Genomic DNA, 27,303 nt, shown 5'->3' with positions numbered 1-27,303 from the left:
AAAAAAAAAAAAAAAAAGTCAAGAGACTTGAGTGTAGCCTTCAGACTGGCAAAACTTGACATCCGTGTCTCAGGGCCAGCACAAATGAGCTCTGTTAGAGTTGGCTGTGATGCTTTAAGAGGTTAATGACAGCAGGTTCCCCCTCTGTTGCTGCTGAAGTGCAGATGTTGATGCTCTTCTCCTACCTCCCTTGGCCAGCTGCAGCCCTTAACCAAGGGCCGGGTTAGCAGCTGTATGGGATAAGGCATTAATTAGCAGGACATTTTCTATCACAAGTTTCAGAGTGGAAGTAAACAGAAGCTGCCTTGCTAAAATTTAGTGGGTTTAGGCTATATAGCTATTTCTGTGTTAGTACATGGTGTGGCTTAATAGGAGCAGCTCAACAGTATGAAATTGTTGCTGTTTAGGCCCTAATGTACACATTACATGCTTTTCTGGCTGTTATGCCTTGGAGTAGCTGTGGTCTGGTCCCGCGGACTGAACATCCATTAGTGGAAACCATGGCTGTGGTTTCCCTCCGTCTGAAAGGTATCCCGTCCACGTGTCCCAAGACTGCTTTGTGCTGTGAACTGCAGGACAGCAAAGTGGAAGCGAGTGGTAGATACGCTTCAAAAACCTACTGCTGTTTCACATTGAAATGGTAATGTAGGTGCACCCAGGGAGAAGTAAAATGGCACTTCTTGGAATAGCTGAATGTTTGGCTTTCTACCTGATGGGTGAATATATGTCTTATACTCAAACGTATTCCTGGAAAAAATGTGTATGTAGAGGGGAGTGCTGAAGTTTCATTAAAGTGATCAGGTTGCAATAGGTAAAAATGATGCGAGTGTCGGAAAGCATCAGAAATTGGAATTGTAGATTGATGTCTCAGCAGGCTTTCGGTTTGACCGACGACAGCTGGCAAACGTTAGCGGTCTAGGTGACTTCCCTCCTGTAAGTAGCGTGTTATTTGCTTTGGGAGCATAATGAATGCAAATGGGCAAAAGCGCACCAGCTCCACCACCATCACAACTGCAGCCTGGGAGAAAGGGAAGATTGCGTTCAGTACAATCTGCATGAATGCTCTCTAGCCTAAATGGATTTTCATTTGTGGGTTTTTTTGTTCCATGTCTACCAAGCAGGGGAACAACAAACTGTTCAAAAAATAAGTAGCAGTAATTTTCACTTTATTCAGAAGCTTCTGCTTTGATTTTTGAGTGTGGAGTGGAAAACAGAATAACTCAGGGTCTGCTGACACTGCCAGCATGGTTGGAACTGACTTCAGTTTTTCGTTTCAGGCAGTTTTTGGTTGCCTTTTGTGATGAGAATAAAATTACTTGATCAGGGAGGTGACAAATCTTCAATAATGTATTTAACTCTCATGACTTCAGAGCATCCTAATTGTTGTTTCCAGTTCTGTTTAATTTTTTTGGCTGTGTCCTGGACTCTGAATTTTGGATTCAAAGCTGTCCATCTAAGTAGTTCAGATCAACATGCCACCTGGAGAACCAGTAATTAGCATACCCTCACTTTAGTGCTGTTAGCTGGGTTTTTCTCAACAGGCTAATTATGTTGATTGTGCCATCAGACTTTAGAAATGGGTTTGGGCTTGCATAAAGCATGTTTCAAAATTCTGATATGAGGAATAGAAAGAAAAAGCTCCCGGTGAAGCTGTAAGGACACTATTGCTTTATCTGGTGCTCCCAAATTGATACAAATTAGAGTATTTTGGCCCCATTGTCTGCTTATGAAGAGAGAAGTCCTTGCTGCTTTCTGGCCCCTTTCCCTCTTCAAGGACATTGCTAACGTGACGCTTGCTGCATCAAACCTTGGGGAAACCTAGCGCTTGGTGGGTGGGCCTGGATACCCATCTGATGGTGGGTTTCATCCCCGACAAATCTTTTTGTAAGGATTTTGCCTTTTGATATAGTTGATTTTTGGCTTAGACCTGTGACTGCTCAAGAACGATCTTCGGTGACGGTCACAGAGTATAAAACAGTGTAAGGGAGTGCCGCCACGTCCGCTGCCCGCGGTGCGTGTGTCTGTTGGTGCAAGGTAGCGCATCGGGTGCAAACGGTAGGCTTTGAGTGCTCTCGGTAGAGGAGGTGCAGAAGGCTCAGGATTTAAGCAGGACTATTCTGCGTGGGGTGGGGTGAGCTGTTTTAGACTTGAGGTTGGGTGCAAACCCTGTAATTGTTGATAGATCTCTTGGAGAAAAGAAATCTGAAATTCAGAGCTTAAATATGGTCTCTAGCTGATTTATGAAACCATCATTTTTCTTTGAGAAGAAGCTAACAAGTGTTAAGGCTAAAATCCTCCGTTGGTAAGATAGCACCATACCGCCCAAACCTGCCAGTAGTAGTAGTGCTTTATTAGGGACATGGAGAATTTCTTTCTAACTTGCATAATTGGTTTAAAAAGGAGGAGGAGGAGGAAAAAAAAGCTGAAAATGTATTTGAAATAAATAATATTGGCTTTACCTTGAGACCCTGAACACACTGTTTACCTCTCCCTGTCTCTTGTTTTCTAGGCTGGACGCAAAGAAAGAAGTGATGCGCTGAATTCTGCGATTGATAAAATGACCAAAAAGACCAGAGACTTGCGTAGACAGGTAGTTAATGTTTAAAGTTAATACTTGTCAAGACAAATGAGTGCATTTCTGCATGTATTCCCCCTTGGGAATATGTTAGCTGTTGTTTTGTTTCCAGTTGGCAATAGGCTTCCCTGCTTGTGTTTCGTGAATTAAATGCTCGAAGCTTCTAGTGCCTGGATCACATGGCAGCATGGGGGTTGGAAATGTAAACCGTCTGTTAACCATACAATAAACATGTTTGATTCTTGATTGTCCTGATGGCAAAAATGAGTTTAAAAAAAAAGGGGGGGAAGGAGGGGGACAAATTTTGTGGAGTTTAAATGTAATTGGTTGCGTTTTATAATTCTGCTGGGCTTCATTTCAGAGAGCCTTTTTTTTTTTTTAAGGACTGTATCCTGTGTATCTTCTGTTTATGTAACATCAAATTTCTTGATTTCTTCTTTTTTTTTTTCAAGCGACATATTCCCCTTTGCAAGTAAATGTGGGATCGTCTGTTCAAAAATGATTTTATTCTCATAGAAAAATAAAAGCAGTTAAATCAGCATGTTATTTAATTAGCTGAGAGAAAGCAGCATATTTACTCAGACAAAACCAATAGGAGTTGCTAAATCAATATACTGTGGCCAAACTGGTGACTTGCACTCACATAACTAATCCTTTTTTTTTTTTTTTAAGGAGATTTAATTTAAATCGAAGCAAGAACTGTATAGAGAAGACCTAGTACAGGGAAAGCCTTGGTCACACAAAGGAGAAAGGATCAACGATAGAACGATTTTAGCTTTGCATATTAATACAATGAAAGGAAAATAGCGTTGGAACACTGGTGAAAAATAACTCATTCGTTTATTTTTATTTTAGCTCCGCAAAGCTGTTATGGACCATGTATCAGATTCTTTTCTGGAAACAAATGTTCCGCTTTTAGTATTGATTGAAGCTGCCAAGAATGGGAATGAAAAAGAAGTTAAAGAATATGCCCAGGTTTTCCGTGAACATGCCAATAAATTGATTGAGGTAAGATGGTACAAATTAAAATTAAATTAGCACTTGTTAAATTAAGGCACAACTAGGCAAAACACATTTTTCAACTGTGTTGAAACAAACAGCAAACTTTGTACCAAATTTGTGTTTAGATACCTTTTAAATAATTAAAGTTGCAGGATTATTAAAAAGCAGCAGCTGCTGTTACATAGCTCTTGCAGTCTTAGAGGTTATGTAGCATGAGAGTAGTATTATGCTCTTACCTCTGTTTGCTTTGTTAATTGGAGATGGAAAAAGATATGGAGGGAGGGAGACTGGCAGCAGTTTGCTGCTGTATAATCTGACCTGTTGCTTGAAGTTTGGAGTGCGTTTTTTTTAATTTGTTTTTTCCCCTCAGTAAAATAACAGTGCATATGGAGAGGACTTTAGTGTGAAGCTTTCTAGAATGAGCACCTGCTTGCATATGTGTCGAACAAACAAATGTACAAACAAAAAAAATTCCAGTAACAACCCGAATCAATCCTTGCCATCTTTTTCTAATAAAGAAACAAAGGTCATCAAACTGAATTTACTCCAAACTATAAAACTAATCTCTAGGAAGATTAACCTAAATGAGACTAACCTGTCTTAATTAAAATCCATTAGTCAGCCATTAAAGTTAATTGTTTTGCAACAGATACTGCATTTATGAAGAGAAACTTAAGTTCGTGCCATGTTTTTATGAACTCATCTTGGTAACCTTATCCTATTGCCGTAGTTTTCACATTGTGGTTTTTGTGCGTGTTTAGGCTAAATGCCAGCGAACAAACTTCTACGGTTATTGTGTAAGAAAAGTGGCATTAGGAATAAACTTCAAAAATTCTTTCTGTGCACTTAAATACACTTTGAGGAACCAGCTGACTTTAACCTCAGTAGCCATCTGTAAAGAGTCAGATACCAGTTAAAATTTTTTTGCTCTCCTAGTTTTAGTGCTTTTGTACTATAATTGAATCCGTGCATCTGTTAGGCTCATCTTGAATACTTTCACACAACTTGACAGATTTAAATGACTTCAAGAATAAGACTTTTCAAACATCAGTAAAAGTTTTTTTTTTTTTCTGATTGTAGTTATAGTTGCACCTCTTTGGTGCCCACCGTGTCTGCACAAGGCTTTTATCAGCGTAGTTGCAAAGGAATAATTGCACTACTGCATATTCTATCGGCTGACTTCCCTCCCACCTCCATAGGTGAGCCGTTATGCCCTGTTTTGCTCAGATTATGCCTGTCTTCTGAAGAGCAATGGATAGCTGTCATTGGCATGTAAGAAGAGTTTTTACCTCACCTTGTGTGTAAAATACCAAGCTGCAAATTAATTTTCCAGAACCTCTCCGCTGCCAGACATTCTGTCTTTCAAGAAAGAATATTCCTGTGGAAATATGCATTAAATAACGTTTCTGACTGGCATCAAAGGGTTCTGCTAAAATGATATGCTGCTGCAGCAACGTTCCGGAGATTTGCTTATTGCTTTTGCTGTCTAAGATGTAACTCTAGCTATAGACTAGTGTGATCTAGATGGCTTATAAACCTCTTCCATGAATACAGATGGATTAACACATATGCCTAGCTTCTCTCTCTACGCAGAAGGGTTTATACAACTCCTGCAGAGCCCTTGTCTCTAGGGGTGAAGAGCCACTGCAGAGTTGTAAGTGATGTCAAATTCACCATAAAGGAAGACAGGTTAGGGCTGGGTTGCATTTATAATGTTTCCGTATACCTCGGTCAGAACGGCGAATGATTTTTGTGAGTTCCCATGCGATTCCGCTCTTTGCCAGAAAACTCAGCTGCGGGTATATCTGGAGAAGCGATGAAGATTGTAAGAGCAGAGCAGATGACGTTACGCGTAGGGAGATTGGGAGTGGTTGCTTCCACCTGTTTTCAGTGCAGCAGAAGTGTGCCTGGTAGTTTATCATAACTACTTTCAGAAATACCGCTGAGTGACTCAAGACATCAAATGTGACAGACCAGCTGCGGTGCAGAGCAGAGTCGTGTTGTGATGTCAAATTCACCATAAAGGAAGACAGGTTAGGGCTGGGTTGCATTTATAATGTTTCCGTATACCTCGGTCAGAATGGCGAATGATTTTTGTGAGTTCCCATGCGATTCCGCTCTTTGCCAGAAAACTCAGCTGCGGGTATATCTGGAGAAGCGATGAAGATTGTGTAAGAGCAGAGCAGATGACGTTACGCGTAGGGAGATTGGGAGTGGTTGCTTCCACCTGTTTTCAGTGCAGCAGAAGTGTGCCTGGTAGTTTATCATAACTACTTTCAGAAATACCGCTGAGTGACTCAAGACATCAAATGTGACAGACCAGCTGCGGTGCAGAGCAGAGTCGTGTTGTGTGTCACGCTGTGATTGACAAACGGCGATGTTTTAAATGTGGAACAGAGCGTGTCCCTTCCCGTACGCTAGGAAAAGGGAGGAAGTGCACGGGGGGACACACTCTGCTGTAGGTCACTTGGAGGATCCCCGTCTGAATTAGCAAATAGCTTTACACCTTGCGTTTAGTACAGACCCTCGTCCTTTGACCTGAAGGAGTAAGTGCTGCTTTCCTTGTAAACCAGCCACTAGAGGGGACTGCAATATATTCTTTGACACTGAGCTGTTGCAAGTGTTCACTAGACAGGAGCAGTGGTAGTGCCAGGCCAGGGATCAATGCTTCTGTGCTTGGGTTAGCATGAAGACTTCTTGCTCCTGGGCCGCAAAGGGTGTTTATGGGCCCTCAAAGCGTTAATAAGCTGGACAGGCAAGCCCATGATTTGGGTATTTTTATTTTAAATGTTCCCTTCTTGGTTACTGAATGCTGTCTGCTTCTGTAGTGCCTAAAAGCTAGACAGCTGGATTTGACCAAAAGGTGTAACGGCCACAAAAATCAGATTTGCTGGTGGGTCTGTGTCTCCTAGATAAGCCCCATGGAATCAGTGTCCCAAAGAGCTTCCATCTAATTTGCTTCTCTCGCAGTAAAATACTTAGCTCCCTTATCCTGCTTTTTGAAAACTGGATAACAGTAAATAGTAGAATGAGACTTGTCTTGGTCCTTCTGTGTTGAATGCTACGTTTCAAAGACAGCTTTCAAAATTGCTGTGTGCTAACAGTCCATTAACTAGCTAGCACTCTTCCTGTGCCTTGTTAAAGGAGTTGAATTCAGGAATAGAAGCTGATTTAAATGCAGTACACGAGAATAACAAAAGACACAGCATTTTGGGAACCAGTGCAGGAGAAAGTTAAATTTACTCGTGAACCATGGAAGTGTTGCTCACTACAACTATGAATTACATACTCGTGTCCCAGCATTTTCTATGATCCTGTTACATGCTGGATAAAGTAGCCCTGGCTTTCAAACCTGTAACTTTGTCTGCTTTTGAGGAAAGGCATGGTCTCTTTAGATGTAAGGTGTCTCCTCAGAAACTAGACTGTCCTGAAACTTTGTGTTTATTTTCAATGATCTAGCTCAGCACCTTACCGACTTTTCATTTGTCCTGGTCTTTGAAGGCTGCTTATGCACGAGTCATCTTCGTACGCCTTGCTGTAGCCACTATAATGGTGCTTGTAGTTGTTCTCCGAAAAGTAAAAGGGCCATAAATGTTGAGCAGAAACTTGTAGCTACACTATTGAATGCTTCAGCAAAATTAGAAATTAGGTTGTTGACTTGTCATCGCATTGTACTATGTAGTTTTAATTAGAAGGTTTCTCGGACCTTGAAGGAAAGAAATTACATGGGTAAAGGCAAATGAGGAGAGTCCAGGTAAAAGCTTGCAATAGCTGTTTGCTTGCTGAAGAACTTTTTTGGAAAGAGGGAATTTGTAACTTCTTAAAGTAAATAATCTTGTCTTATAGGAATCAGTTCAGTGCTAATTGTTTCTCTCATACTTTTATTTTTTAAGTCTCTCAGAGAAACCATAAAGCTGAAAGCTCTCAATGATGTTTCGTAAGCATCAGTTTTTACAGTTGCTTTAATTTATCTGAAAAGACTACTCTCTGCCTTTTTTTTATGCATTAGGTTATGTCTTGTGTATAGAGAGAGGATTTTTCCCGTCTTCAGTGAAAACCCTCGAACAGATGTAGACTGCAAATTTGCTTGCTTGGAAAGAATCACATTTGGGCACTCGCAACTCCATAAGTTATTTGTAGCCTCTCTCACTGACATTTTCCCCTTCTGTTACCCTGACTGTCTAGCCCTGTATTCTAGAATAATTCTTCAGACCTTAATCTAAAAATACCACTCTCCAGAAGCTAAAAGCTTTGCATACTTAGATGCTCTCATTACAGTTCATCATGATTTGCCCATGCTTGCAGTCTATATGTTCTTCAGTGAGCCAAACTGCTGCAGTTTTTTACATGTGAAAAGCTTTTAAAACATCTGAAATGGAGAAAACATAGCTTGAGGTTTAAAATTCTAACTAGCTTTTGGGCATCTAGAGAATGGCTTCAAGCAAAGCAAAGGTCTCGCATAACTGAGGCTTGCCAATCCTGTGTTTTTTGAGATATAGCTTGCTTGGGCATAGACAATTATCTATCTTATAAAGGTATGTACTTTTTCTGTCTCTTATATAGTTATGAAAAATGAAGGACAGGATGAAAGCGTCCAGATATAATTTGGTCTCCCAGGATCATCCTGCCTTTGTGGCATCTATTATTCAACTGATGGCTGAAGTTTTGTAAAAACTTTATAAAATTAGCATTTTTGAAGGTGTGAGTGGACTGGTTTTGCTCATTGCTTAAATATTCTTTCTTCATCTTTAATATCAGAGGTACTGTGGAGGGGCTTAAAGTGTGGACTAAGGTATGTGTCAATATAGAAAGACAGGGATGCATCTTGGGTGAAAAGCACACAGAGAGCATAGCGCTTGACATCAGAATGAAATATTGACTTGGAATGCTCTTCTGAATCCTTGGGTACGTCAGTCTCTCTAAACTTGGCATTTACCAGGCTAGAGTCATTGTCAGTCATTACCAAGGTATCTCAGCACCTGTTTTTCCAGTTCAGCAAGCTAATTTAGAAGAACCCCTGCACCCCTGCAAACCAAAGTTTGTCTTTCACTTGCTTTTATTTTGAAGATAAGCGTGCATTACAACGGAAATGTCCTTGGACACTGTGGTCTGCAGAGGAGAGGCAGAGTTAGTCCAACTCGAGAATAATTTCCCATTTTAAGATGCATAACGAAGTATCTCTTCCAAAGAACAGGCACATTTTTCGTAATTTGTCTATGGATTACCCAGGCACCAATTTAAAACAAATGTCTTCAACAAATGACCAGTCTAATTCTAATATGCCCTCTAAAATCTGACACTTTTCCAGAAGTGATGCACTTTCCTTGCAAGTTCATTTTATTAGTCAACTAATTCATAAATAAATTAAGTTCTACTCGTAGAATGTGTTCTCCTTGCACACATTCATAATCGGTAAAGTAGGAAAACCTCAGCAAATAACCATTCATCCATTTTTCCAACAAAACTGGATATACTTATTTAATACATCATAGATAAATAAAAGTAAGTGACCCTTTAATAGGATAACTTTTGTTCTTGTGAGTTTTTTGAGGCCAATGTTCTAATACTCTACTAAATTATGTATGATAGGATCTATAAAATGATGGTATAGATTAAAAATCAGGGAGTAAGAGGAGTAGGAACACAAACCTTAGGATGTTATTTCTTTCCAGATTTCCTAGTAAATATGCATGGAGGGGCCAAGGCGATTAGTAATCTGACACAGAAACTAATGGAGAAATGAAGCAGTCGAAGATGAAGTCGAACCTTGACATATGGATAGTCATTGGGGTGTTTGGAGATGATGTTTGAAAATCATTCAGGTTTGCTGCTGCAATCAGATGAAGAAGAGGCACTTCTGCCCTGTCTGTTCTGTAGGGGCAGTTGTTGTGTTACTGTTTTGTATGACTATTGAGAATGTGGTGCTTGGGCCAAGGGAGATGCCAAGGCTGTAGAATTGGAGGTTGTAGTGCTAGACTGGAAGGAGTTGCAGGCTGTGGTTTGGCAAATGTATTAATGTCCTTCTCTCATCCCAATTATTTCTTCTGTTCCTTTTTCCTTTGGAGAACAGATGGAAGCATTTGGTAGGGAAGGGAAAGATAGAAGAAATACAGATTCTGACATCTATAGAAGATGTCAGAAATGTAAGAACGGTTGAGTATTGGTGCTGTTAATGTGATGTTTTTAGAGGCTGGTAAAAAGCCTGAACTACTTCCTCTTCCAGACATTTGAATCTTTTAATTCTAACAGCATTTTTAAGTAGCTTTTTGGATACAACATTTATAGATGTGGCATAAATGTTTTAATTTTAATAATATAAGTAACAGCCTTGGTGCATCATCATCTTATTCATTAGCAATATTGGAATATTAGTCATGTAATGTCATGAAGGAGTTGCCTGAAGCCCATGTAGTGCTCATTTCTTTTACTGCTTTGTTGCCTTCTTTAAGAGCATAATGTACTTATAATTCCCATTAAATTTGCCATGAACAGTTGCCTGAACCACCAGAAACTGTTTTAAACAGCTAATGGTGGGCACCAAGCTGGAAGCCTTTGGGAAGATCATAGCGCAACAGGATCTGAGTGAAAAGCAAAGTGAGATAGGAGAGAATTCTGATTTCCATTTTGTCTGATAAACATAGAGGCTTTTTTGATATGGATTTTTTTTTTCAGGCACCATCCAGATATCACTGTTAGGAACACTTTTATTTCAATGAAGAATGTTTGTGGTGTTAAGAAGCATCTAACATGAGGATTCCCTTTGAAAGTTTTTGGCTAGTGTCATATCTAAACTACGTACCACGGGTGTGATTTCTGTCGTGGTAGCTAAGGAAGACTTGTGTGTTTTAAGGTTATAACAACATTTTATCAATTTAGCTTCTTTGTGTGAGGAAAGAATAATTACTATGCCAAACAGACATCTGCTGCTATGGCTGCATCCGTGAGGGGGCACATTGCCCACGTGATGCACTGATGCTCCTTTGCTAGCTATGTCCTCCAGGTCAAGTCGATATAAAGGATAATCTACTGATCCAGAAATAAAGGTATTCCTGTATGGGTAGTACTCTCCTACTGTGGATATACTTTATGCTACTGATATACTAGTCCCCTTCAAACAGTGCCCTCTCCCTTGTTCGAGACAAACGCCTTGCTGTTGGCAAAGACCTAGAAGTGCTCTGCCTTCTGCACTGGCTTCTCAGCAAATGGGACCTTGTTCAATTTGTCATGATGCGCAAACGCTGGTTTTGCCCAGCTGCTTGGAAAATTGCCCTTCTCTAAGAAGCTCTGACAACACTCGAGGTTTACGCTCCGTCAGAGAAAGAAGTCCTCTCCAAGCATGGGAGAAACTCAGCAGCGTTGAACAGAGCTTTTGCAGGACAGCTATACCTAGGCTAGCACACAGTAGCTGGAGAGGTATTTGTAGACAGCTTGCTTATATTGAGAGTCAGATCCAAAGCTTTCTTCCTTAACTAGACTTCTATGCATACAGACCCAACTTACCAGCTGCAAGTTTTGAGATTCGATCATCCGAAAAGAATGTTAGCTCTGAAAATATTAAGCTGTTGCTTGAATATTGTAAGGAAGCAGAAAATACGCAGTGTCTGAAGTCTGCGATGCCTGTTCTTTCTTTCAGTTGTCAGTCTGTTGAAATAAAAAACACCTGAACTCCCTGGTTCTCATTGTCTCTCATCTTTTGAAGTCTGAAAACATTTTGCATGCCAGTTTTGTTCCATCTGGCTGAAAAATTCCCCTCTGTGCTTTTATAATGAAGCTTGAAATTAAAATTGTTCTCCTCTTCAGCATAATAATCGCAAGTTTGCAGAGCTCTACGAACAATGGTTATTTCAGTTTTAGTCCGTAGTTTCCCTCAGTCTTTGTCTGAAGTTTTTCTATATGTGTGGCTCGTTTGATTTTAAGTTTTTACTATTTTAATATATTGTGATTGCTGCCCACAACAAGCTTTTGAAAGGTGCCTTCTGTGGAGGTGCAGCCACTGGGGTCGTTAGACTCGCAGGATGACACCCAATAACTTGTTCCAAAGTCTCTGTGGACTCAAACCAAAAGTCTTCTCTGCCATCCTTCTGCACATTAAAGAAGGGAAACTGTTTTGTGTAATTCAGAAAGGGCATGCTGCTCCAAAACTAGTGATTTTATAGAACTTTTAGATATGATGCAGGTTTTTCTTCCCCCATGTATGATACCTGTTGGGACTGGACTTTACAGTGCTCACATGTCTCTTGAACATTATAGTCAATGAGGGAATTAATAAATACATGGACTTACTGAATAAAAAAAGCCTGTATTTCAAGAGGGGTGGAAATTGCATAGTTGACACATCTCTTCTGAGAGTCCTCAGCTGCCACTTACTTTGGCTGGGACATTCATTCCTGCCAGCAAATGAACCTTCATGGGCTTTGACCATCATGAAGTGAATCTGGACCTTTTTCTTAATAAAGGGCAGGAGGAAACTAGATGTGCTGTGAGAACTTGAATTTTGTGAGCACATTGGATGCAATTTCTTCAGTGAGTCATCAAGAGGAAAATGTTGAGTGGTTGCTTCTCTGTTCTTTTTTTTTCTTTTTTTTCTTCTTTTTTTTTCCATTTAAAATGGGTGATTTTACCTGCTCAAAAGTGAGAATTTCCATTCCTAGAGAAATTGCAATAAAAAAAATAAAGTAAGAAGATAAAATTCTGACCTTTCATTGGAAATTAAAATGCGAGAAGCTAACACCTTTGAAAAATCTTTGTTTCCATGCTTTTGAAATTCCCAAATTGTCTATGTGTAATGAAACAGTGTGTTTCCATGTTATTTTTGCGTAAAGATTTGTGAGCATTAATTGAGAGGATCCTGGGTAATGTTAAATGGAATTGTTAAGTTTTCCAATAGGAAAACCATCTAAAAACTCATGTACTTTTGGAATGCTGATTTTACATCCGCAGTTTTAAATAGAAATAGTCAGACTCTTAGAATTCAATTAATATATTTGTCTCCTGCACAGTAAAATATGATTCTTATTTATAACAATGCTGTGTGGTGGGGCAGGCTTGGATGTTTTTAAATAAATTGTGCGTTAATAAAAAATTACAGAACCTGCTTTTTTGGATTATGTAGTTGCTGGATGGTCGTGTCCAGCACCCATCTAAAAGAGGGCTTTAGATGTTTGAGTTTTTTGAAGAAGCTCTTCTAAAAGTGACCTGTAAACAAGGTGGAAAAACTTGGTGGGAATTCTTTGAAGTCAGTGCAGTTGTGCAGTGCAAAAATTCTAATACAACCTCCAGCATCAGCCTTTGAAATCCTTGGAAAGGAAGGTTTCCTGTTTCGGAGACTCTAGTTCTTCTTTTCCTCATGGTTAGTCTTTTATGAGTGACATGGTTGGTCTTCTATTGAAAAAGCAATTTGTCAATCCTTTAATAAATACTTCCATACAAAATAAGTTGTTTACCAAAGCTAAGATGTTCAGTGCAAAGAGAAAGTTTAGCAAATACAGACCTGTAGCAGTGCTTCCTGATTATTTTCAAAGGTGTAAGCTAATGAAGGTAATGATGACCCCAGTTCGTGTGGTTGAGGCTGCTGTAGTTTTGCAATCGATGGAAAACACTGCTCTTTATTCATTATCTGAACAAATTTCAAGTGGGGGAAAAAAATCAGATTAAAAAGGTAAAAACTGCCTAATGTCAAAGAGCCCTGTCATTTAGAACAGCAAACAATAAAAATGATGTAGGTTGACAAATTGTTGCTAATTGAGGGAAACATTTCTTTAGAAATATTCTGACTTTTCCCTATTAAATCAATAAATTCAGAAGAAGCAAAATAACTAGAATTTGAGATGAAGTCTCCCTCAATGGCAGATGATACGAAAACCTTCCCCTATTTCTTTTATATTGGAATAGTACCTTCTTGTTAATAATTTATTCCCAACTGACTCTTCTCACGGAGATGGTGCCTACTTTAGAGAGAAGCAGTGAAGTGATGCCTCCTCTGAAGGCATCATCATCTCATCTTGCAGCACTCTGATGTCACTGTTGATACAAATCAAACACGAGTTTCCAAAACGGATTCGTGTGCATAAAACCCACTTCCCTGATAAGTTCATCAAGCTTTGAGTTTTACTTGGCACCAGTTTGTTAGTTGGGTTTACGGGAAGGATCTATGTTGAAATGGCTGCATCACTGCCTTTCTCACTAAGGCTTGGTGGATTTGTCACTGGGGGGTACATTTAAGCTCATTCATCCAAACACTGGCAGCAGCCTTGGGCCAGTCCTGCCTTTTCAGATACATGAAGCAGTCTCTGGGAGATGGCTGTATACTCTATAAAATGCAAGAGCCTTGATACTGCATCAAAAAGATGCTTTTAATTGGGCCTGTGTGTACTACGAGAGGTGTTTGTAAACTGAGTTAGTCTTGTCTCTCTAGTCTCCCTTCATCTATCTGATTATTTGTAATTTTTTTTCAAGAAATTGGTCATTAGGGCTGATTGCATTGTTTGCAGGGTTTTTTGTCTCCTTTGGTGCCTGTGCCAGTAGTGCTTGTGCAAGGGGACTTGATGATACTGAATGGCAAGAATGAACAAACGGAGCAGGAATTCCATAGCTCCTTTGCTCTCCAACACAAGTGTTCTTTCCAAATTAAATCTGACCACTTATTATGTCAGTCAGCTGCTTTGTTGGAAAGATGGAGAAACGATTTCATTTACATTTGATTTACATGCAACTTCTGTTTGTTTGAGGTGTTGCCTTTTTATATGGGAGTTTCAGAAATGTATATGATTTCCAGGTGCCTGTTTTAAAACAGATTTGGTCACGTTTGATCTTCGTCACAGCTACAAAATGCCACGTATTATGTGTACATGCCAAATAACTGGACAGGAGTATTTTATCCTTCTCATAGATAGGAGCTTCAAGTGATTTGTCAAACATCACACAGGAGCTGTTCATGAACTGCACTTTCTGATGCTTTTAAAATCCAGTTTCTTTATCATACACCCATCCACCTCAGCTGCTAAATGCAATTTTAGAATTCATGCTATAGAGCACCCGCTAATTAATGACAATTTAAAATACATAATTGTAATGTGATTTACTACTTGATTAATAAGTCAAGATACAACTTATTAAATTTTGAATTCAAAGAGGAGCGTGAGTTGCTGTCAACAGGTTGAAACAGCCTGCAGATGGGTGCAGTGAATCTTTTGTTGCTGTGAATTCAGGCTGTGTCCCATAGCTCGCTGAAGTAATCCCCGCTGCTGCCACGTTCTTGCTTTGGTCTGCTGTTCAGCAAATTGCTAGAAAGTTTGTGTGCTAATCTGGCAGGAAAAAACTAATCTGCCAAAGCAAATAGCTTTCTTCCGGACTAACGTGCTGAAATGAAGTGTTGAGTTTTGGAGAACCAGAGGTAGGATGCGACGCGGCAGCCGGCAATTGGGTTGTGTTAAACTGCCAAGGAACCTCAGTCACAGAAGCGCACGCACTTCTTTCATAAAGGTTGGCAGTCCCAGTTCGGTAATTCCTGAAGAAGAATTGCCATCAGTGAGGTATTCAGAAGAAAAATGACTGTGCAAAAATGACTGTGCAAAAAACCCCCAAATTTTATAATACCATGGAGAGGACACTCAATTATAAACTTCTTTGCACTCTCTATTCAGACTGTGCTGATATTGTATGCTCTTGATTCATCAGATTTGGCTTGAGAGACTACGCAACATCGCCAGATACTGGAGAGACTGATTTTGTAATGCTTCAACAAGTTTTTATTTGGCTTGTGCTCAGTAGAGCTTTGTATTCTTCTCACTTCTAGAAACTGTAGCTGCTGCCATGGATGCAGAAACCACATGAAAATATGGGCCATAAAAATACTGGCAAACTGATATTTCTCAAAAATAAGGCTTTTGCTTAAAACGACAACAAAATCTCTATTTCACTTGTAAATCATGGCATCTCACTGTCTTTTCATTTTTGAGCCTCTAAACAAAAGTATAATACACCACAGTTGCTTGTAAACTAGGGATTCAAGGTATGGCAAATCTGGAGAGGGAACCCATGTTTAAAATAAAATCCCTTTCTGATAAGGCGTTATCAAGAGTAAGCAGTTCGAGGTTTAGCCGGCACCCCCATGGAAGTGCTTTGCAGAAGAGAACCACGTCTGAGATGGTTGTGGTGAATGTGGTAACGGAACGGAGAGAGAAGTCGGCCTCTGCTGAGCTGGGTTTTAAACTTTGCAACCTTGCAATCAGCTGAAGACTTAACGTAACTTCAGTCTTAGCTATTAATACATAGCTCTTTCCTATGAAGACCAGTGGAGAGAAGAAGTTGAGGAGTGAGACACAGATACTTCTGAAAGCTGGCACAGTTTTATCTGCAGTATATTGATGTTGCACGGTCTTTCTCTCAACTTCAGTTTATTTTCATCCAAATATATGCCATTGCATCTGTTTACTTAGTAAGCCAATGTTTGAAACATCCTTCTCTTCTTGAGAGCTCACAGTTTTTTATGCTTTATGACTTGATTGGGAACTGAGGGGAGGAAGATGCTGTATGCTTTGTAGTGGGAACTTGCTTTGGTCCTGAAATTAATAGTGGACTTGAAGCACTTCAGTTGCGTGTAATGGCATGTGATTGATGGTTTCTGGGGCAGTAGCATATTCTGTGTGTGGTAAGCTCTGTTGTGAGGGAATGGCTTGGGGAGGGGGGAAGAAAGCATAGCATCTAGCTGCAGGTACACTTTCAAAATGATTTGTGTACAAATGCATAGGATAGTTTTTAATTAAAGAGTAGCATTTTTCCAGCTTTTAGAGGAAAGCATATGGAGAAGTCTGGTTCACTGGTGTTATATCGTGTTATATGCTGGCTTATGATGATGCTTTTACAGTACATTTACTGGATCTTTTTGGGGGGGAAGGTTGCTCTGTCTCTGAAAGGACAGTACTCAGTGTTCATCTTAGTGCACTTGGTACTATTTTTACAGCTTTCTGTGTTCAAATGGCTCAGAATAACATGCTTGTCATTCACCTGTCAACTAAGAAATGTAGCTCGCTTATACTTCCTTCCCCTGAGAGTAGCTCCAATATGAGGATTATCTTCAATTACTGAAAAATTCTGTGCTGTCCCCTTCCTGTGTACTCTTAAAAGGCAGTTGTTAATAAAAGGTCTTCTGTTTCAAGATGACCTACTTAAGGGTGCTGCTGTGCAGCAGGTCAAGGTTTCGGAGTAAAGTTTTAGCATCGTGAGATGCTGTTCAGATTTTGGAGAATTGTGGATGGAACTTCAAGACCACCGATGTCAGTAAATATTTTCATTCGGCAAATCATGGCACCATTGGAAGGCTAGAGGAACACCTGTTTGATGCTGCAGTCTTTGACTAATTGAGAAGCACATCAAGTAGGTTAAGCCAGTGCATTCAGATGTCTGTATCCAGTAGCTAAGGCATGCTCTGCGCACATCAAGAATACAGCTTGAGCTTTGCTGTGCCATTGCACCACTTGTACACATGAATTAGTCTCTAAGCCTATTGCCAAGTTCTTTGGCACTCACGTGAAAAATGATAGAGAAATGCTTTAAGGAAAAGTGAGAGTGCATACCGTTACAAGCATTAGAAGAATTAATCTTCAGATGCTTGGGAGTTAGGTTGTTATTTTTAATTGTGTGGTTACTGCTTTCTCACCCTTGAGTTGTAATGAACATTTTAACCGTTACTTAAAGTGTTGCTAATGATGCTCTTGTACGTTCTACTGGAGAGAACTTAACTTAATCAATGGTAAGAAGGACCTGTCTGTCCTGTTTGAACAACTCTTATTTTATGGTGTGCTGTCTAGAGACAGATCGAATATTATTAATGATTACAAAAATTTGTTAGAACTGAAAAAATGTGGAGAGCTCGCATTTCTTGAAGGGCTACCAGTCATTGTGTGGGGAAGGTAAAAAGTTTCTTATAGCAGGAAATAGAAATCAATTCTAACAGTTCTGTTTTGTTTTTCTGCCACCTCTGATACAGGTTGCCAACTTGGCCTGCTCCATCTCAAATAATGAAGAAGGCGTGAAACTGGTTCGCATGTCAGCCAGTCAGCTTGAAGCCCTCTGTCCCCAGGTAATAAAGAGTGTAAGACCTGCCCTAGGAGGCTGGGCAAGTGGTCCAGCTTAGCTCAATACTCTGTCTCCAGCAATGGCAGTAGGAGATGTTCTTGGAAGGGAGCCTGGGCTCTTTCTGTGGTCCATTCCCCTGGTAGTCCCCCAGCAGCCAGCCCTGTTGTATTCAGGGTATTAGAAGGTACCTCTCTGGCTGGTCCTTTTAGCATCCTTTTATGGCATTATCTGCAAAACCTAGCTTTAATAGAAATATGTAGGGAGTGAAATTCAGTGCTGAAAATGTAGGCATCAAAATTTAACACATGGTAGAAAGTAATTAGTGGTATGGATGGCTCTTCAGGCTCTTTTTACAAAATGGCTCTAATTTCCCTTGGCATTCTCTCAGTAGCCTGCTAGACAGTAAACCAGTGAAGCTTCACTGGTCTGCTGTGTATGTTCATGTTGCAGGAAGATGTGTTGTGAAAATACTACTGCTGCTCCTGGATATGTTATAAGATGAATATAGAATTGTTTTTTGCCTGAGTATAATATGTCAAAATCTCCAGACTAGAATCAGATAAAACTGGCTATGCATTTGGAGTTTGAATCTGGCTAAGACACCATTTAGTTAATAACTTTTTAATGCAGTCAAGAAAATTAGGTTCATATAAGCACTAGACTGTCCTCTGTTGTTGTTGCAGTCCTGATCTTATAAATGTCCACAACTAAGATATTTGAATGAGCCACTGAAGACTGCAGTGCGTTATTAATCCTTGTGATAACATTTTTAAAGCAACGGGAAGTTCAGATATAAAACATACGTTGCTCTCCTTTAAAGAGTGCCCTAAATGCCATTCTAGTGGAGCCTGCTGTAATATATGTCATAGTTGCAGAGCTGTTTGCCTTCATCTCTTTACCAGTTTCTTCTTCTGCTGCCTCCAGTGTGGGACCTTTTCTCATCCTAGGAGGAACTTCTGCAGTTCCCCCTGCTGGGTCAGACCCTGGAGCCTGTGCATCATAATTTTGTGCTTAATCCCCAGAATATGAATGTCTGCATGTTCCCCAAAACAAATGTTCAGGCTTTTGAAATTATCATTTTAAGATGGTTAGGATTTCTTTGAATGCAAATGATTTTGGTAGTCGTCAAAGCCCGCAGGGCTTTTTCCCCTCCCCTTTACTGAAATGACATTTATTTCAAACTGTTCTTTCTTTGCTTTTTCAACAGATTCCTATTTAAATAAGCCTACATGTTTATAAAGTACAGTTCATGATAGTCAAGTGAACGTGAAATAACTAATAAACTATAGTCAACGAGTAACTCCCTCTCAAAGTACTGAAGCAAAGATGTTACAACCTTTCTTCAAGGAATATGGATAATGTATTTTACAAGCATTTGAAGTTCTGATTTGATGTTATCTATGAGCTGACAGGGGCTACAGTTGATGGGGTTTTAGCCTTACATAAGTTGCTTACCTGAACTGCCAGACCTACATTCTGATACTCCAACATGCAGTTTGCCTTAATTTTTAGGCTAGTCACCAAGAGAATAGTAAATGACACTATAGATGTTCAGAGCACTTGAAAGAGTGCTTTTATATTACATTACATGCTCTTCGGCTGATTCTTTAATGCTGTGAGTATTTATACATGTTGTGAATCCTGAGAGATAATTAAGGGCACTTGTTTAAACTGTTTTACAAATGGCATCTGTGTTTTCTGCTAACAATACATAAGTTTGTCTTATGCCAGTCTAAGCAGTGCAGCACACTTATCCTCATATACAATGTTACCGAACAGCCCCGAATGTTGACTATTCTGGAGAATCTCTAAATGCCTGTGGATATAAGGAATAGCATAGTATATTTTTGAAGGCAATTATCTGATAATTTCACAGTTTATTCCTGATGACATGCCCTGCATATCCTCGGATCCTTTTAGGTGGCTGGGCTGAACAAACCTGTGAATTAGGCATAAAATACAAATTTGTTCCAAAATTATCTGCATTTACATTTTATTGCTTAGACAGGTTTTTTGGTGTCCCCCCCCAGAAGATACTGGGCTCAGAAGAAGTCAAATCAATCAGTAATTACAACGGTCTATGAAACTAGAGTGAATATATCAGTGTCACACTGAAATATGATGTATGAAATTTAATTCAAGGCACTACTGTTATTAGAAGGATCAAACTGATGTATAATGCACTCGAGTAAGTCTCCAGATATCCTCTTAAATAGCTTAGCTATGTAGAGGCCATTTTGGGAGGAGGGAGCCCCTGGTTAAAGAACAATTTCTGCAGAAATCGATCTACAGAGTTAATTATAAAAGCTGTATCTCAAATAGAGCAATTATTTGGTCCCTTGCCATAACTAGCCTTTTTGAACTGGCTGTGGAAGTAAGAAATGTGGAACACTTGGAACTATTTGGTTAGGCTAAACTTGGAAAGTTTTGTCAGTAAGGAAAAAAAAATCACTCGTTGCTGCTGTCTGCTGTGGGGTCAGACGTTCTCAAGTATGAAATTTAATTTTTTTGAAGAAAAAAAGGTGCAGAAATTTGCTCATCTGAAAGCTCTCTACAAAAGAGAGCAATTAAACTTGCTTATTGTGGATACGTTACTGAAAATTAGCTCTTCCTCAAGAGAAGTCATTAGAGTAACATCATCTTTACTGTTGTGAATCCTCAATTAATGCACAATTTAATGCAAAATTGAAGACTAAATGTAATATCGAGAACTTCCCTTTGTTGCAGTCCTTCCTAGCAGTTTTTCCTGAATGTACTGGCTCTGGAGTAGGCCAGCCAAGTCACGTGTGCTGGACTTGGCTTACAGGGGACAGATAATGCAGTGTTAGTGGGCCACCAGTGCACTGAAAGACCTACAAGAACACGTGAACCTTCTTCGTGAAACCTTGATTTAGGAGCTTACCTAAATCCTTTTATTTATTTATTTATCGAAGGCACATGTTGCTGAAAATCTGCGTATTGAAGTGAAAGAACTTTGTCCAGAATCTAGCAGGAGCATCTTACCAACGTTCATACAGCTTCATGTGCTGGTAGATGGTAGGGAAAAGAGGCAAGTTTGTGGTCTGTCAAGAGGAAGGAACAGAAGTCCTCAGTCACTATAATTAACTGTTAAAAACACTTAAGATATTTTTCATTATGGAAGAGGAAGAGTACTTCTGTGAAATATTTGAAATAGTTGCTTGTGCTTCCATTTGACTAAGAGTTCTGGGGGAGGTTTTCTTTGCCTTCTGAGATTGCTAAACACAGAGCTTGCCAATGGTAAATTAAGGGAAGATCTTGTTTATTTGAACCTGAAAACCTGGATCAGCTCTCATAACTTTGGCTCCTGAATTCTATTTCCAAGAAGTATTTGCTTTAGGAGCCTGTGAAAGCTGTTTTGTAACAGCATTTTGAATTACAGATGTCTAAGAAGGGAATTTAACCATACCAATATTTCTAATCCTACAAGCTGTAGGTGTTAGAAAGCAGCAGTAAAAAACACCCTAGTACAGCTCTTGAAAGGAAAGAGTACTGCTCCAGTCTTTTGATGCAAGTCTGCTGTCACTTGTAGCTGCTTTTACCAGCTAAATGTTGACTTTCTAGTTCTTTAAAGGCTCAGTAAAGTTCATCCGTAGGCTTTTAACCAAATTGTAGTCAGACTGGGAGTTTTAGAAAATAATTGTGAATGTAGAATTTCCAGCAAGTTGTGTCTGCTTCTGCCAGTAAAATCTGGAGCCCGTTGCCCCAAGGCAGAATATCTCCTGGGAAGCAGATTGCGGGAGCAGGGCACGCTGGCACCCTTCCTGATGTGGGTCACTCGGAGTCTGTTCTGCTGCCTGTAGGGTAGGGCGCGCTTTGAGTCAGCATGGACTACCTTTCCCTCTCAGCAGACATTTCCATTCTGCCTTTAGAAGCCTCTGCTGTCGAAATTACTCTTTCTTTTTAGAAACCTTGGGAGGCAACAGGCAGCGTCACCACATGCCCGTTCTGTGTTAACTCCATGCTTGCCTCCTTATTACAGATGTATCTGGCTTAGGTCAGGTGAATGTTGTCTATTAAATGGATTTCAGATAGTTCTTGGATTAAATTACATTATTTTTAAATGGCTCTTCTCATATTAACATCTACTTTTAGTAATTCCTGTTCCACATCCTTACATTCCAATTTTCAAATACTTGAAAAGCAATTTGCTGCTTATGGATTTCTGATGAGGCAGATGTTACATATGCTGATCACACCTACTGACACAGCAGACAAGATACAAAAGCACAAGGAATTCCATGGAGAGATTCTAAATTCCAAGAAAACTTTGTTCAGAAGCTTCAGCATCTTAAAACCAAGCTCCAGTCCCCCTTGATGAACCAAACCCAAACATGGCCTACAGGCTCTCTCCTCCTTGACCCTACGCCTCCAGTTACCACCACTTCACTGGTGGCTCTTGGTGGCAACGACTTCATTTTCCTTGCATCAGAGGCTTCGTATCAAGCAGTATGTCCCCTTTTTTCTTCTTTTTGAAAGACTGTAAGATTTTTCTGAATGACTGAACAGCAGATACATCTCCAAACTGTTTAATTGCGGGTGGTTGAAGTGTTTTTCTGGCATTGAGTAGAAATCTTTAAATAAAAAATTGAACACTTGGGTTGCAGTTCTGTGTTATGCAGGCTCACTATGAAGAAAAGCCAGTAGAGAACAGGAATGGTCATCAGAAAGACAGTATTAGAAATTGTGCAGATCTTGTTGCTCTGGATTTACAAAAGAAGAATCAAAGCTAGGAGAAAGGGATTCATTTCTGTAGGAAGAGGTATGTTAGCACGTAAGGACTCTGTTTTCATCACAGACACAAGGTGATCTGTGGATTGCAGCAGCAGAACAGCTTCTGGACAAGATACAAACAGAATCCCCCAAGCCCCTAAAGCATCACTGCTTCAGTTCAGTGAAATGCAAAACAAAGTAATGCAAATGGAAACCAAAACAAATGGTGCCAAAATTCTTCCAGCTTCTACGTTGAATGGTAGTATAGTACCTGTCCTTGGGTACAGAAGAGAATGCTTTTCCATATATAGGGAAAATATAGTATAATTATCTCTACACAATATGTAAATAGTAAATCACTTTGAAAGCAGTACAAGCTAAACTGGAAAAGGTCATGTTATTTCAGTAAAAGTGTGTATCTGTGGGTCATTAGAGCGTTATAACAAGAGTAAATATCCTGCAGAGACACCTGAAGTAACTCTGTAAGCAAGTTGCAGCAAAAGAAAGAACCATTCTGATTTGGACAAACTACATTTTGATACTGGAACAAAGAATTGGAAATTTAGGCAATCTTTTTCTCCTCCTCCTTTTGGTGCATCGGCCTTGATGCGCTTGCTGGTCATTGCCATTATATCTGGAGAACATGTGCAAAAAGCCTTTTGTATGTTTTGCTTCCAGGCATTTCAGCTCATCGGTGTCTGCAGAGTGCTTTTAGCTGTATTGAAATACGTAGAAGGTTTAGCACATGTAGACATGTGAATGCAAACCTGGAGTTGAATGTAACTGGAAGTGACTTAAATGTTCTGCTTGTGAACCTTTTTTTCCCACTCAAAGTAAAATGGAATTAGGAGCAGAGAAGGAGACATGAGTAGGGTGGATGCTGGGGATAACTTTGGTGTCTAGAATATGTAGAACTAAATTGTGAGCCGCTTCCTACAAAGTGTTAGTGGGCAAGCTATGTTTTCTTTAATACAAAAAATACAAGTGTTAAAATCCACCTGAGCAAGGGGAGAGCTGGGTTCACTTGGGTGCAGTTGATATAGGACCTTTGGGTTCTAGGATTGTGAATTCATTTGCTGACCGTTTGCAAACCTGTGATCTGCGACCATCCTCCCTCTGCTTTTACTTTCTGCTCTAACCAGTTCTGGACTGGCAGGAAGGGTGGCCAGGGCTGCATCGCATCCCTTCCCTGCAGAGCAGCAATAAAATAGGGCAGGTGAGAGGCAAGTGTGTGGTGCTGTTGCCTGTTTTGACAATTTGAGTAAGAGACTATTTCCATTAAGCCTCACACTTAAATTACTTATCCTGAAGAAATAACCCAGCCATCTGTCAGAACTGGATGTTTTTTTCATGTCCCACGTTGTCACCCCCTCCTCAGCTGATAACTTCTTCTCCAGTGCCTTCTGCAGCAGTCAGGTTGGTGCAAAGCCAGGCAAGGTGCTACTCACCAAGTCAGGCGCTGCCCGCTAGGAAGCACAAGAAATAAGACAGTAGATGTACAGCAGAAAGCAGCAGCATTTAGGTTGTTCCAAAAGTAAAAAGTGAGATCACTTTCTCTGCCGTTGCTGTCTCAAATACTTCTTAAACCATTCTTGGAGGCTTGCAAGTAGCAAGCTTTATCCTACAGTCTGCTTGACAAATTCCAATTTCAAACGCTCCAAAGTAAAACTATGATTTTCTTGTCCCAGCTGGGGTTTGGTTTGTGCGTATCCCTTTTCCCTCTGCCTCTGATGTGATAGTTGATGGATGAGTGCTTTTTTTCCTAGCGTGTGGGCTCGTTTTGTTTTGCTTTGTTTTTTACAAATGCAAAATGCCACGGGTTTTGAAGGCCACATAGCTACCATTCCAGTTCATAACCCAAATGCCCCAAGAAAGCTCATATGTCAAGATCTTTATTTAGAAAAAGAAAGAAGGGGGGGAGGGAAAGCAAGAATTATTTAAGAACACCTTTTTTTCTTTTTTTTTTCGTTGTAAAGAAAAAGTGATTTGTAAAGAGAGGAGAGCTAGAGGTTTTGAAACGGAAAAAGTCTTCCTTGTTGTGGCATAGTAGCATATCCTGAAGCTAATACCTGAGGAAATGGGGCAAAATTAAGCCAGAAAGAAAGCGTCCACTGCAGAAAGAACAGTGTCCAGAGTAGAAAGTCCCTATCAAAAAAAAAGGAAGCAAAAAAAAAAAAAAAAAAAGAAAAGAAAGAAAGATTGGTTATAGCCACTGAGATGGAGAGTTATGTGACTGGCACTGTATGCACTGAGCCTGTGTTAAGTGTTGCAAGGCAAACTAAATAGTTAATAGTAATAGTTGTCTTCTCCCAAGGAAGTTTCTTCCTAGGCCATGTAAACTAATTGCTCAAAACTGTCCTTTATAAGGGCAACAAAACAAAGCAAGAGATTTTTGCTGACCTTCATGTCAGTCTTTCAAACTGGTGGATGTAAAGATGAGGTTAGAAGCCATCCTAGACTAATCCTGAAGAAATTAATGCTAGGTATAATGCCAGTATAGTGGGTTTGATTTACCCACAAATATATTTAAGGTTATAGATGTTTTCTGTTGGGAATAGCTGTGCTTTTTAAGAGAGCTTCTGGACAGAACAGCTGCAGGCATGTATTCCAGGCAGAAGGCACTCTTCAAGGAACCTTGGAGAGTCCTGTCCTGCAAAGATACAAATATATAAATGCAGTCAAACAGAACTTTTTTTTTTAGTTTTGCATCATCAGTTTCAATAGGAGAAAAAGCAGGTTCTTCCCATGACCGATGCAGGAGCAGGATTTGAAGTACAGATTGAGACATCAATTGCAAACCGTTTAACTGCGGAGCGTCGCAGCTCCCGGGAGGCATGTGTTGCCGAGCCCTGGCTGCTGCTGTGAGAAGCTGGAGGCAGAGGGAGGACGGCTCCAAACAACTCAGTGGAATCGCATTCTTGAGCATTGGGCCGTCCTATTTGAACACTGGAATTGCTACGTGAAACAAAGCACCGATAAAAGTGGTGTGTTTTCCCGTTACGCTCTGTTTCCTTCAGGGTAATCTGCAAATGTCAGTGTTTGATTCTTCTCTTTGCACAGCTTCAGTGAGTCATTGCGATCGCAGTTCTCTGGCAGAATTTTGAAAAGCTCTGAGATACAGACTATTTCTCCAAAGTTGCCAAATGTTTTGCATGGAAGGTTGCTACTTTTCAAGTACTCTTGCTATATTCTTCCTATTTTGAGGTCTATGTATATCCTACCTGTAAGGGGTGTTCGTATTTTAAATGAATTCTTGTAATTCAGGTGTCTGGTGCCTCATGCCTCTTTGCAGAGGCAATGGTGTACTGTAATCAGTCCCTTAACACCTCCCTCCCTCTCTTTGCACCGAAGTGTTCATTTTTAAATAATAAAGGAATCGTAGTCCCTGCCACCCACCACATACGCAACTAAGATCCAGTGTTCCCATCCTTTTGTCATCTCTATCTAAGCACTGTCAGAAAACAAATCAGTCACTCTGTACTGGATACTAGGCTTCATGAAAGGGCATATTTACTTGAATAGATAATTTGCAGGGTTTTCTTGATAATCCCCGAGCCATTTCACCCAAACAAATGTGTGAAACATGTCCATGTTAACTTGCCTATTTAAATCCCAAGCTGTACGTATTTGGCAGAGTGGCAGGTTTGATTGCCGCTGCTGGAACTGTATGTTGTAACCACTTTGCACACAGAGGTGGAATATGTGGTATAAAAAACCGCCCATGGAGCCGCATCGGGTGTCTTGAGCTCCCTCCCGGGCATGCAGGGCCGTATGGGTTTCCTGTACTGCAGTTCTGTCTTTCGTTGCAGGCTGAGACTTGAGAGCCTGTGATTTCCCCACTGCAACTTTGTTTGCATCTGTGTCTTTGCTGGCTACTTTCCAAACACAAGCCATAGTTGTTTGTAAGGGGGACCTTACCTGCTGGTTTTGCTTAATGGTTCGTTTTAAGATAAGTTTGACTTGGCCAGCCGCTTCTCGCTGGTGTGACGTACAAAACGACTTCCATTTGCTTCTGCTTGGACAAGCTGCCTCTTTGATTGCATGGCTTGTGCTTCCTGCATTTGGATTTGGCGATAACGTCCCTTTTCAACGTTTCCAGAACTTGCAAAGTCCCCTTTCAGTGTCAGCTCCAGCCACTTCCATTACGTATGAAGGGTTGCTTAATGTGGGCAGCTGGGGTTGGATACGTGCCACTGACAAAGACTAATTGTTCAGACAGTTGCTCTTCTCCAGATGCACATCACGCCCCTATGCAGGCTGCACATTTCTTTGCTATTAATGCTGACCTGTCGCAGTGCTTAAAGTATGTTTTCATGTCTCATACCAGAAGAGAGGAGGATAAAGTGTCCCAAGCCTTGGTATCACCATTTTTTCTGTCTCAATAGTTACAGTTACTAGTAAGATAAAAGCTAAGAGCAGATTTCTGGAGAGTTGTCTGTTTTACCCTTTCTATTTCCAGGACACTCGTTATTTGGATTCATCTTCACAAAGCTTTGAGTATCCAGATTTTGACTGACAGATGGGTAATGCATTATATAACTCAGGCTCGGGACAACAAATGATGTTGCCTAGACTTACGAACAGGGATCTTAATTGGAGGACAGCTTTCCCTTTCTAAAATGGTTATTTCCAGTTGATCTTAAATTTTTGAACTTTGTTTTCTTGCGTATTGCAAGGCTTTGTTCGGAGCTTTCAGGACTTGAGAACCATGGTCGTAACATCTAGCAGTTCCCAGCAGTGTGCACCAGAGCTGGGAGCGATTATCTGCCTCCAAGGAGGTGCCGATTACTGCAGCTACTTTACCCAGAAAGGGTAAATTTAGTGTATACCTTGAGGAAGGGGAAGCAGAAGAGAACCTGCATGTTATCCTTGAAAGACAGCGACAATGCTGATTATCGCTGAGTTCCAGAGGTACATTT

General features: G+C 40.2%; 1 protein-coding gene across 1 annotated transcript in view; it reads left to right on the top strand.

Moving 5' to 3' along the window:
* Nucleotides 1-27,303, top strand: part of CTNNA1 (catenin alpha 1) — a 120,320-nt gene that overhangs the window by 67,557 nt on the left and 25,460 nt on the right. Inside the window, exons 8-10 of the mRNA XM_026097704.2 lie at nucleotides 2,510-2,590; nucleotides 3,431-3,583; nucleotides 17,565-17,657. Coding sequence (XP_025953489.1) covers nucleotides 2,510-2,590; nucleotides 3,431-3,583; nucleotides 17,565-17,657 — 327 coding nt within the window. The remainder of the gene's footprint in view (nucleotides 1-2,509; nucleotides 2,591-3,430; nucleotides 3,584-17,564; nucleotides 17,658-27,303) is intronic.

The sequence above is a fragment of the Dromaius novaehollandiae genome, chromosome 15, assembly GCF_036370855.1.
Source record: "Dromaius novaehollandiae isolate bDroNov1 chromosome 15, bDroNov1.hap1, whole genome shotgun sequence".
NCBI classification, from domain to species: Eukaryota; Metazoa; Chordata; class Aves; order Casuariiformes; family Dromaiidae; genus Dromaius; species Dromaius novaehollandiae.
The sequence above is the reverse complement of the archived record's forward strand: the minus strand, read 5'-3'. Positions and strand labels throughout refer to the sequence as shown.